The 12531-nt window shown below is 40.3% G+C and overlaps 1 protein-coding gene and 1 long non-coding RNA gene across 2 annotated transcripts; one reads left to right on the forward strand and one right to left on the reverse strand.

Moving 5' to 3' along the window:
* Positions 1-7149: 7149 nt before the first annotated feature.
* Positions 7150-10119, reverse strand: nfkbiab (nuclear factor of kappa light polypeptide gene enhancer in B-cells inhibitor, alpha b). Its single transcript, XM_073039973.1, has 6 exons — positions 9696-10119; positions 9045-9153; positions 8542-8752; positions 8213-8301; positions 7843-8091; positions 7150-7670 (listed from the first exon to the last, which is right to left on the reverse strand). The coding sequence occupies exons 1-6, from the start codon at positions 9962-9964 to the stop codon at positions 7617-7619; spliced, it is 981 nt and encodes a 326-aa protein (XP_072896074.1). The 5' UTR covers positions 9965-10119; the 3' UTR covers positions 7150-7616.
* Positions 10120-10250: 131 nt separating this feature from the next.
* LOC140725037 (uncharacterized) lies at positions 10251-11018 on the forward strand. The gene is made up of 2 exons (XR_012098243.1): positions 10251-10421; positions 10751-11018. It is a non-coding gene; the product is annotated as an uncharacterized lncRNA (long non-coding RNA).
* Positions 11019-12531: the final 1513 nt, after the last annotated feature.

Here is a 12531-nt window from a genome sequence, read left to right on the forward strand (position 1 = left end):
AGGGACAAATGGAATACATCTTATCTACTGAATCATTCAAACTTACATAGACTTTTGTTAATAGGTGTTGAGCTTTATGCCACGTGTTAAGCAATTCAATTTGCCATAATAACTATGCTTACTCTTTACTTTCACACCATCTATGTCTTTAAGTTATATCTGATTAATAACACACAGGAAACTGGCAAATTTTTTCAAGAGTCACTGGGTAGTACGTCATAATGTCAAAGTATTCATTTCAGAAGGTTGGTATGGTTTTATGAACCCTGAGCTGAGATCTAATTTCCATAAATGAGAAACGGGAGAGTACATTTTCTGTGTACTTTAACAGAAGAAAGAACGAAACAACAGAGAGAGAAAAAGAAAATATTACGTTGAAAATTGCAAAAGTCCCAACTAACTTAAGAGTGTCATTAATTTAAAAGTACTCCTCACATTCCATTCCCATGGTTATTGCAATGGTGGCAAGTAGAGTTCCTTAGTAACAGGACACATGCTGCATACAAATAGAAGTTTTCAGAACTGGCTGATACACGCCTGGTTCTTTGCATGATACAACATGTTCAACCAAATTTATAGTTTAAGCAAGAACATTATAAATACATGGAAATACACCGGATCCCAGTAAACACACAGAAATAAAAATAAGAAAGGTGTCCTAACTGTGAGTATTTGTCAGTATGCAAAGCCAGTGAGAAATGATTCTAAAATCAAAGCCACTGAAAATATGTGATCTTGATAAAAACACACTCAGGGGCCACTTTATTAAGTACACCTGTACACCTGCTCGTTAAGGCAAAAATTTAATTTTATGTGGCAGCAGCTCAATTCATAAAAGCATACAGACATAGTCATGTCTGTTCCATTATTGTTCAGACTAAATATCAGAATAGGGAAGAAATGTGATCCAAGTGACTTTGACCATGGGATGATTGTCAGTTGTCAGGCGAGGTGGTTTGAGAAACTCAAGCTACTGATCTCCCGGGATTTTCACGTGCAACCGAGTCAGGAGTTTATGGAGAAAGACGTGAAAACAAGAAAAAAAGCACCCAGTGAGTGGCAGCTCTGAGGGCGAAAACACCTTATTAATGAGAGAGGTCAGGGGAGAATGGCCAAATTTCTTCAAGCTGACAGGAAGGTGACTGTAACTCAAATAACCACACAATAGTGGGTACGGACCTCTGATTGCACAGCATATTGAACCTTGAAGTGGATGGGCTACAGCAGCAGAAGACCATGAACCTACACTCAAAGGCTACTTTTTCATGTACTGGAGGTATCTAATGAAGTGGTCTCCGAGTGCATATGCTCCTCTTTCATATGCCTTTTTTGTTCTACTAAAGGGGAAATAAACTCTTTGGTTTTCAGTTTCAGAAATTTGGAATTTTATGCTTGAGTAGAAACCACCCAATTGGTTACTTCCTCCAGGGAAATGCAATGTGAAAAATTCCGTATTTTATTTCCCTTGCAAACAGCTGACTTCGCTTGTGGAGTGGCAGAGGAATTAGTGAACAGAAATTGATTGAAAATTAGTAATGTTGTCTTTATTCTAATACAGCGCTGCCTTTTATTTTAAGAGGACTGGTAGTCAAAATGACATTTAATTACTTAGAGCCTTGTCAGACTTCAGCTGCACTTTTTGACCTTGCAGCTCTGAAAGGATACATCAGCTTTGGGAGAAGTGCAATCAAGGTTCACCAGTACAATATACAATCTTTAAAGCTTTTAATAATGAGTGATGCATAAACCTGGTGTGCATTCCTGGAGTCTTGAGGAATGATAGGAGATGTCTAAAACTATATAAGCAATTGTTTGACTGGGCATAGAGACATCATTTCCTAATGTGGGAGACTTAGATGTATGTCATTCAAAAGTAAAATCAGGAAGTAATTTCAAAGAGGAAATTATAATTATTTTTCCTAAATGCTTGGATCTGCTAAATCAGTTGCAATTTTCTACACTGAGTAGTTAGTGTGGTCTTTATTTTGTAAGGATGTGAAGTTCGAATAAGAGCAGTCATACAGATGTGAAGGGGTGAATGAGCTTTCTTCATTGCTGTGTTCCCTGTAAAGATGATGAAATGCAGGCAGGTGCTTCATAAGTCAGCTGTTACACAACACTAACCCCATTTTGATAGTAATGAATTGCATTGTGAACTTAATTACTTTTACCGGTCATTCATCAACAACACACCCAGAACAGAATTTGGCAAAAATACAGACCCAATGACAACAAAATTAAAAGATGATGCTGATCGGGTTTCATTTTATAAAACAGCAAATTTGTCTATGGTTCCACACACATTAATCTGCTTTTTACTTGTCTACCTACACGAAAGGAGTTCTAACATGAAAATGAGGCATGAGAAAAGAGCAAGAAAATACAGGTGGCAAATTCAAGCCTTGTACCTCACTACAGCATCCAAACAATAGCTTCATTCATTCTTATAATATCACTTGGGTCTCTTCATTAGATTACAGCCTTGCAATGCTCTCAAAGTATCTTTTATTCTCCACAGGACCCAGGGAACAATGCTGTGAATCTGCTATATAAAAGGCTTTGTTACTTACTCTGTGAATCATACAGTACTCTAAATCCGTTTAATGGATGACATTATTGACTCTTATACGGTATTGGGAACGCCAATGTGACACTACTTCCAGCTTCCAGCAGCGACCATCTCACATGAATTCAGCAACACCACACTTTGATTTCTAATATTTGTGAGTTGACAAAAGGAGATTTTTCAATGATTTTTTTTCACCTTCCATGAGCCAACTATCTCTAAAACAATTTTCCAAAAAGATTCCATTGACTCACCCTTATTTGACTTGAGTGCTGCTTTCTTGGAGCTCTCTTTAAATTCCACCCTGTGTCTGTTTTCCCCAAGACCTACCTACAAAACATTATAATTTCCCCCGTTACCAAGGAAGATGAGAACTAGAAGCAGTACTAAGCCACTTTGCTGTGCTATTCAACGTTCATTGCAGATCTTTTACCTCAGCGCTATTTTCTGGCAATAAACTGATAGCCTTGCATAACCTATCATCCCAAAAACTACTAGCCCTTGTCTTGAATATACTCATCAACTGAGCCTCCACGTCTTTCTTTAATAGAGAATTCCAAAGATTGCCCATTCTGAATAGCTGACACTTCAGTGAGATCACCTCTGCCCTTCCAACTCGACACTTCCACCATCCACCTCCTTCCCCTCTCTCTACACCGACCCCCCCCCCCCCACACTCACTCACATATTTCTCTAAGCTCAGGAAAACACAAACCCTCCACCACATCAATCAGGCTGATGAGCCTTCAGAGCCCTAAAGCATTTCCTCAATCACAAGTAGATCAGACTTGTTAACAATATTCCATACGTGATCTCTCCAGGGCCCTTTTTAGTACCACAATTTAGCCAAATGCCTTTACCATCTTACCATTTTCCTTTCTAATGACTTGCTGTACCTGCATGTTAACCTTCAGTGATTCCTGTACAAGGACATCCAGGTCCAACTGAACACCAACAATTTTCAAACATGTCACTTGAAGACACTCGGCTTTTGTTTTTTTCTATCAAAGTGATTGACTTTACATTGTTCCACATTATATTCCATCTGATACTGTATGTTCTTGCCCATTCCCTTAACCAATTTCTCCCTGAAATCTTTCTGAATTTATCCCATAACCTGCAGTATGCCCCACTTTTGTGTCATGAGCAAAGTTGGGTACATTGCACTCATTCCCTTCATCCATATCAATGGGTGCCTCTACTTAGAAGTTTGCAAACAGTCAGCATGTCGCCTAAAACTCTGACGAACTTCTATCGGTGTGTGGTGGAGAGTATATTGACTGCTTGCATCATGGCCTGGTATGGAAACACCAATGCTTTTGGAGGGAAAATCCTACAAAAGGAAGTGGATATAACCCAGTCCACCATGGGTAAAGCCCTCCCCATCACTGATCACACCTACATGGAGTGCTGTTGCAGGAAAGCAGCATCCATCATCAAGGACCCCCACTGTACAGGCCATGCTCACTTCTCACTGCTGCCATTGGGACAAAGGTACAGGAGCCTCAGGTCCCATACCACCAGGTTCAGGAACAGTTAATAACCCTCAACCATCAAGCTACAGAATCAAAGAGGATACCTTCACTCAACTTTACTCACCCCAACACAGAACGATCCCCAAAACCTGTGGACTCACTTTCAAGGATCCTTCATCTAATGTTGTCGATTGATTGATTGGTTTATTTATTTATTTATTTATTTATCTACCTATTTATTTATTTGCTTACTTTCTTTCTTGTTCGTCTTGTTGGATGTGTTCTTTCATTGATTCTATTGTGTTTCTTGTATTTGCTGTGAATGTCCACAGGACAATGAATCTCAGTTGTATATGGTGACAGACATGTACTTGGATAATAAACTTGCTTTGAATTTTGAAATACGTTATGGATTGCCAGTTCTCTGGGATTGCATTAGTCTCAATTTCTAAACCTGAAAATTACTTATTCATTCAAAGACTTTCTTTTTGCTTGTTAACCAATTCACAGTGCAATCTTTAATGCCCGAAACAGTGTACTCAAATTGTGTTTATTAAGCTCAAAGACCTTCTGAAAATCCAAACACACCATATTATCTATTCTGTTAGTTACAGTCTCAAAAAGATTTTAACAGATTTTTCAAACTTAATTTCCCTTTCATACATTCATGCTGGCCCTGTCCAATCCTGGTTTTATTTTCCAAATGCTCTGTTAACAGTCTTTTATTAATAGCTTTCAAAAATTTCCCCATGATTTGTATCGTACTAATGTCTATATTTAGTTCCTGGTTTTCTGTCTCCTGCCTTGTAAAGGGGAGTTACACCTGCAAGCAGCATAGGCCAATTCCATTTCTCATGCCCTCTCCTTTCCTGATTTTAGTTTCTCTGGCTTCACTTCAACCATTTCTACGTTGTTTAAGAAAGGTTTCACTTTAAAACAAAACAGACATGTTTTCCATGTTTTAATGGAACACAAATTTTATTAATGTGCCACTACCCCACAAAGTTCTACCTTCTATCTGTGTTGAATTTGAGAATCTAAACTGGGCTCAGTGGTGAGAAGCTATAATAGCCTCACGGTCCCTAGGGCCAACAGAAGATCTAGAACGTATGAAGAGAATTTAATATTTCCAACATGTGGGCGTGGGGAGCAAGTGGAAATATTAAGAACCTATGGTTTGCAATATTCTTAACATTAACATCTGCAGAGGCAGGGATATCTAATAAATTGGCCCCAGTAAACTCACCAATTGACACAAACCATCCTTTTTTTCATTCATTTACAACTACTTACAAACAAGATAAAATTCAACCTATGTGATAGAGTTGGTAGCTTGGTGTTGATGTGTAACAATGATTAGTGTGGACTCCTAATGTTTTGCCCCAATAACAATGACTATTAAAACTATATAACCTATCTGAAGCAAAGAGGGATTTTCTTTCCAGAGAGCCAAACCAGCAGATTTGCCGCAGAAATGCTGTTGGGTTTAAAGTGCCAAGCCACAATCTTCAAACTTCCGATGCCAGCTTTTGACTTCAAATTATGATTCAACTTTATGATCACTGAGACACAACCTAAAATTTGGGATGAATCTCAAAAAAAAATCATGGTTGATTTGTTGACGAGAGATAAAGTGTAGAAATGTTGACTTTTTTTATTAATGGAGTTAACTCGCAAAACCGGAGCTTTGACATGTTATAGGGTGGAAACACGTTACTGAGATTGGGCAGTGTACTTACAGATGGATTTGGGAAGCAGAAGGCGGATTTTAATAACGGTCTGCTAAAGTAGAAGCTGCTGTATATCAGACAGCTCAAGCATCACTTGATTGGCAAGAAATACAGAATTTTAGATGAGCTCACATTTGCGGAGTGTGAAAGGTGAACGTTTGGGTAGATTATCAGGAGACAAATCTGAGGGTAAGCAAGTCCGTCCTTGAGTGCTTCCAGCAACGACATTACAGAATTGGAAACACAGAATCTTAGACTCTCTGAGGGGTTGCCGTTCTCTTTTTATCTCTTCACATATGTAAGCTATCACATCCTTGTGTGTGTGTATACACACCGAGGGCTGGAACAATGCAGGTGATGAGCAGAATACTGCCATCCTGCCTTGTTGCTCTTATGTGATGTAGGACATGGCCACCCTCTAGTAAACGCCACCACTGTTAACACCATCATCTCTTTTTTCTAGTCCATTACAATGATCACAAGAGGACAAAGGGAAGAAAGTGCATGGAGACTGCACCATCACCCTGTGGGTTGCCCTCCATGTCGCTCAGCATCCTGATTTGGAGATATGTTATGGTTCCTTCACCATTGCCAGATCTAAATCAGGAAACTTCCCACCCAGTTACAATGCACTGCAGCTTTGAAGTTTATGGCTCAATGGCAGAATTCATTTGGACAGTAATCATTCACCCACTTCCTCTGGTTAACAATATTCCTGATATGCAATTTCTACTCAGTGACGTATTAAAACCCATCAGTCTGAACATCCCCTTGAATCTCTTGTTAAGCCTCAGTTCTAAGAACAGTAACGAATGCCAATTGTGCCCTTCCATATTTCATTTGTGCAAACTCACTGACCTCAGTCGTCCTTTTCCAGCTAATACAGGAAGTGAAGTAGCACTGCCTTGTGCTACGGGCTTTTTGGAATACTTCTGTCTGCTGACCATGGTATTTCATTCCTGCATACACTGCAGTAATGCAAGGTTTATGTTAATCCTTTCTACCCCACTGCTATCAAACTCTTGGCTTTGTGATCTAATTTATGATCTTACACTATCATTTACCTACACATGGTGCTTTGTCAGTAGTGTTCCTACTTTGCTACTGTTCCAGCTCAAAGCACCATGTGATGGTTTGATCTGTATGAACAGTATGCAAGACAAGATTTTCACTGCAGGTGACAATATAAACCAATACCTCTGCCCTATTTTTTTCAATAGGTTTCCTCAACTTGTCTTGAGTGCATATGGCTGTTTTCTACTGAGAACAGCAGAAATGGATTTTGAGAGGTGCTGTGCCACAGATTGTATGCAAGTGAAACACACAATATGCACATCCCTATAATATTATCTAAACTTATGTATTGTAACACAAAGAATTTTAAATGCTTCATTTACTTTATTTGACAAAAATAAATATCAAAGAGTTGTATCAAATATTCTCACTAGATAATGTACAGTATTTACAGTACTTTACACATTTACACTTTATACATGACAAATATACCCAAGTATGCTAAAATATAACATTTCAGTCATCTGCTCCATGCAATTGAGAATACAGTGCGTTCAATAAATCCCTTTACACCAGAAGATCTCATTCTACATCTACAGTATAACTTACATCATCACATCCTCTGCTTCTGGATATTTTTTAAATTACATTAAAATTATTTAAGATACATGGGCACCCACAGCTGCATGACTTGTAAATTTTAGTGTCTGTCATTGGTGTTTCTCATCAAAGGAGATGACTGGGTAACCATGCTTCAATACACGTCTCCAACTCCTTAGACGAATTGAAATACAGAAAGTGCAGAGTAGCAATGTGTAAGGGGAATCATCTTCAGCACCCAAGCGGCCGTCCCCCAATTACGCAGTCATCATATGAGAAAGGAACCTGGGAAAATAAAGAATTAACACATGAGCAACAAATTTGGTGGCAAACATATTTCACCTCATATTATATAAGACGACAGTTTTAGTCCATACAAATTTAGTCGTCCACATTATCAGCTACTAAGGTGTGTGTTTTAAACATTGCATAGATAATTTCCTTCCAGCTCGCTCACCTCCCAGTCAGAAGATTCATAATCCCACATCTGATTATCTTCATAGAAAATGTGCAGGGATGGATCTGTCACGTTGATAAGTTCCTTCTGTATCGTCAGATTATCCCGTCCCAAGGTCAGGTGGTAGGGCGCACAGTCATTGTACATTAGGACATTGGGATCCGCTCCACACTGCACCAGCAGTGACACCATTTCAGCATCCTGCTCCTCCACTGCAAGATGAAGTGAAGTCCTACCGCTGGACGGCTCCTGAGGGGGGGGGGGGGAAAGCACACCTTGTGGTTACCAACGTGCAAGGGAAAACCGGCCGGTTATTAGCCCATATATTAACTAGATATTAAGCAATTAAGAAAGCAATCAATCCGTTTACCTGCGCATTAATGTCAGCTCCTAGCTGTATTAAGTATTTCACCATATGGGGAAGTCTGTTCTTCACCGCCAAATGCAAACAGGTAAGACCTGAAATTGAAAAACATGGACATGTTTCAAATATTGCAACAACCAGTATTCAAAGATGTTAAATCTCATGTAAATTCCATATTATTGCCAAAACAAGAACTGCATAAAATAGCAAATGATTTTGTTTAGAAGTATCCAATGTTACATTTTGTGTCAATTTCCAATTTAAAGATTTCAATTTCAAATTTAATGAGGTATTAGGATTCCTAGTGGGCCTGTAGAAATAATAGATAACCGTACCATTGTAGTTCTTGCTATCCAGGAGGCTTTGGATATCACGTCTTGTGCAGAACTCATTGATGATGCTGACACACTCAAACAGATTCATCTCGCAGGCGATGTGCAGAGGTGTGTTGCCACTGATGTCCCTCAGTCCGAGGTCTCCTCCGGCCCAAAGCAAAGACTGCAGCACATCCGTCTGTTGTGTGATCACTGCCAGATGCATGGCACTCTGGGAACATGGGAAAAAAGGTGAACAATTCCAGTTAGAATGCTGAATGGAAAGCGGCAGAACAGGAAAACTAAGTGTGACGTCTTTGTTCCATTTGTCAGTTAAAGCATTTATTAATACACCCGGGACTTCCCAGCCTGAGGAAACCACCCCTTTCATCAGCGCCCCGGTTCTTTATAGCCATTTACACCCAGCTTCTAAGCAATCAAATTTACAACAATAGAGCATTAAAAGGCAACTAATATTACTAAGAAAAAAAGCATAAACTTGCAAACAGAAAGATCATAGCTACCTGTTTCAGGTTATTCTGGCGGTGGAGATACCGATCTCCATCCTGGATATTTTTGAGGATCTGGAGAGTAACTTCTTTGGCAGTATGGATGATGGCCAGATGAAGGAACCTGAAAGGAGGGAGATGCCACGTTAAAACTTGCCGCTCGGGCCTCGGGCAGCGCAAGGCAAGTGACGGAACTCTCCAGGATTGCGCAAGCTCGGTTTTTTTGGGTACTTTCCACACTGTTAAATATTTATCAGTTAACCAGAGGTTGGCCACCTGCCAGGGACTTTCCAGGCTTAGACAGGAACTGCACCGCCCAGCGCCTCGACAGAACATGGTGTTCTCAACAATTCTTCAACCCCCAACCCCAGCAGAAACTTCTGCACGGACATTTTAATCTGACTGAAAACTAAGTTGGAATAAAACTCATAAATTAAGCATAAATTTTCCAATCTGTTTTGAACTCTACATTTTTTCACTTTACGCGCTAATTACAATGTTGAGTTACTAGACTAGGTATGTCTCTCCCTCCGCCCAGCGAGCACTTTTTACGGATGCACTTTTAGAATGCAAGGTTTTTTTTGGAGTAAGATGCATTTGCATTCTCCCTTTTTATAAAAGAAACAAAAAAAATGCAAACTAAATAACAGCTTCCAGACGACTTACGTATCTCCGTCTTCCGAGACGAAGTCTTTCCAAGACTGGGGCGCCTCTGCCTTGTCGGTCAGGCTGAGTTCCCTGATTTCCCGCAACACCTCCTCGTCCTTCTCATTCATGGAGCCGATGCCACTGTCACAGCGCTCCTCGCACAGCCCGGCCAGCTTGCCGCCGGCCCCGCTCTGCACCGCTCCGCTCGCAGCGTCCAACTTGCCCTTCCCACCGAAGTGCTGATCCAAGCCATCGATGCAATTGTTAAATAAGACGTAGTCGGCCATGCTTCAAACACAAGCAAAAGTTTTCCCCGCGAAAGAGGGACACAAGGGGCGAGAAATTTAAAAAAAAAACACAAAACCCACAAAAATCGAGTAGCTCCCAAGCCAGCGAGCTCGACCGTCGCGTTTGAGCTGTGGTGGAAGCTGCAACAGATTTAAAACTTCGCATTTCGGGGATTTTTCTGGGCGGGGTTTCATGTCTCCGCCTTCTGCTCGAGTCACGAAAAGACCGTGCTTTCCGCTGGGAAATTCCGCAGGATAGCAAGTACATACAATTAAATAGAGAACACAGTGTGCAGAGTGGGGAAATGAGGGAAAATACCCACACTTGGTGCGTGCAGTCCACTGAACAACGGGAAGCTCCACCAAGTCATGGATAGTGTACAAGAATCCTTTCCCATTACTGTCACCAGTGTGGGATGTGCTGTGGTGCATTACTTCACGGGGTACTTTTATTGGGGTAACAATTCGCAGAGTTTTCCCCCTTTTTCGTGGCGAACTTCTGTTGGAGTAATTGAACACTTTGGAAGCTGTGTGAACATTTTGGGAAACCCCCAATCGTTAGCGTATTTTATGCGCGGGAACATCCCGACTTCCGAAGGGGGTTTGGCGTTCAAAGTCTGCATATCCTCTGCATTCACAGCCCGTGGAAAGTATGCATGGGAGGGGGGAGTTTAAGCGAAGGTGGTTTTGAAACAAATGACCTTTGGTTATTCTACTCTTTTTAGAGCAATGGGAATGTGGGAGTGTTAGAAATGAAATCAAAATGCTAATTTTTGTACTCTGCAGATTGCTTCAGCTGCAAAACATTCCACGAACTCCCCGGAGAGATCCTGAAGTAAGTTCACAACTACCTAACATCAAACTCCACCGCACTGCCCAGGAAGGCCTCCCGTGTTTCTCCTCAAACAGGCCTCAACACAAAAGCAATGGTGCAGCGGTTTGCAGTATCAATCGGAATTAGAAAATAATACTATCATGAAAACAAAAAGATACAATCTTCAGACTTGTACTGCAATAAGAGCCACACGTTAAATAAAATACATATTGTAAACCATGGCCAGCTGTTACTGGTGTAATTAACACAATTTCAATGGGTCTTTGAAGGAGAAAGCAGACCCTCCCTTATATCCGTTTTCCAGAGTTCTCCCCCAAAGAGAGAAACAAAGGGAAATACAAAAGATCCACCTGTTTGATCAATGTTCCACAGGTAGGATGTCAAGCTCTATATACCCACTAGCAATATATATCCTCACTTACCACCGACTCTCTCTTGACTTTCCACTTCAGGAGGGCCACACTGATTAGCTGATATCCAGTACTGGACATGTGTGATATCCTGAAATTAAACATTGAGAAATTGGAGGCTCCTTCCTTCTGCCTCCATCCCACATTCTACTCCCTAATCATCGATCTTATCTTCCTCACTTGTCCAGTCTCAAGTTTGGTTAACCTAAGCTAAGTTATCAGTTCTTTCCATCTCAAAGACTGCCCACTGCTATGGCTGTGAGATTTCCTTATCTTCAAACCAGACTCACATGATGGTACTGTCATTGGCGATTTTGTTAATTAAAGACCAGCGTTGCCTTAATTATATTTTCACATTTTACCTTCCAAAATCTTGAGCTCATCCAGCATTCTATTGCCATTAACCAGATCCATACCAATCTCCTACATCTATACCCTTCTGTCTGCTGACCTGCAGTACATTGGTTTCAAGTCTACCAAATGTTCAGTCATAAAATTCTCAGCTTTGTGTCCAGCTGGCTCCATGGTCTCACCCTTTCCTTTTTCTGTGGCCTTTTCCAGTGCTACAAGCCTACAAAAAGACATATACACAACTGTGCCCTAGTACCTCACATTGCCCATGAATGCCATCAGCCTTCTAGATACTAGGAACCAAACACAAATTCATTTTCTACCTTTCCCACTTCTGACAGGAGTCACCTTCCTGATATTTTAACTTTCTCTCTCCACGGATGCTGCTATTTCCAAAAAAAAAAAGAATGCTCAAGCATTTTTAAAATCATATGTTGAAGATTGGATTTTTTAAGCACTTGATGCACAGATGTACTTGATTCAGAAAAGAAATAGGTTTGTGCACTTTTTTAGAATGTCACATAAAACCTGCACAAATTTTAAACTGGATTTCTGGGGAACTGTTGATGAAACGTGTCTTTTCAGAACTGTATGTCCTTGTAGTATTAGCGGCATTGCATCAGTAGTAGTGACTGAACAGGCTATATCAGGCTGAAGGCCTCAAACTCTGTTAGTGCAAAATGGAAAATAATACTGTACTGTACTTAGGATTGACTCAAGGTCTAAAGAGCGCCCTCTTCTGGATCAGTGGTAATTCTTGTTTTTAAAAGTATTATGTCCGGGGGTTCTTATTGATTTTTTTTTGTTCCTTTTTTTTCCCTTAAAGGTGCTAATTTTTCTAGTTCTCCTCTGATAAATAAACTTAGCATATTATTTTCTTTAAAAATCCCTATCTATTCTTCTTGAGCATGAATAACAATGAATTGAGCCTTCTACAGGCTCTTAGCACTTCTGTAATGTAATTTTTGTTG

The sequence above is a fragment of the Hemitrygon akajei genome, chromosome 3 (assembly GCF_048418815.1).
Source record: "Hemitrygon akajei chromosome 3, sHemAka1.3, whole genome shotgun sequence".
NCBI lineage: Eukaryota > Metazoa > Chordata > Chondrichthyes > Myliobatiformes > Dasyatidae > Hemitrygon > Hemitrygon akajei.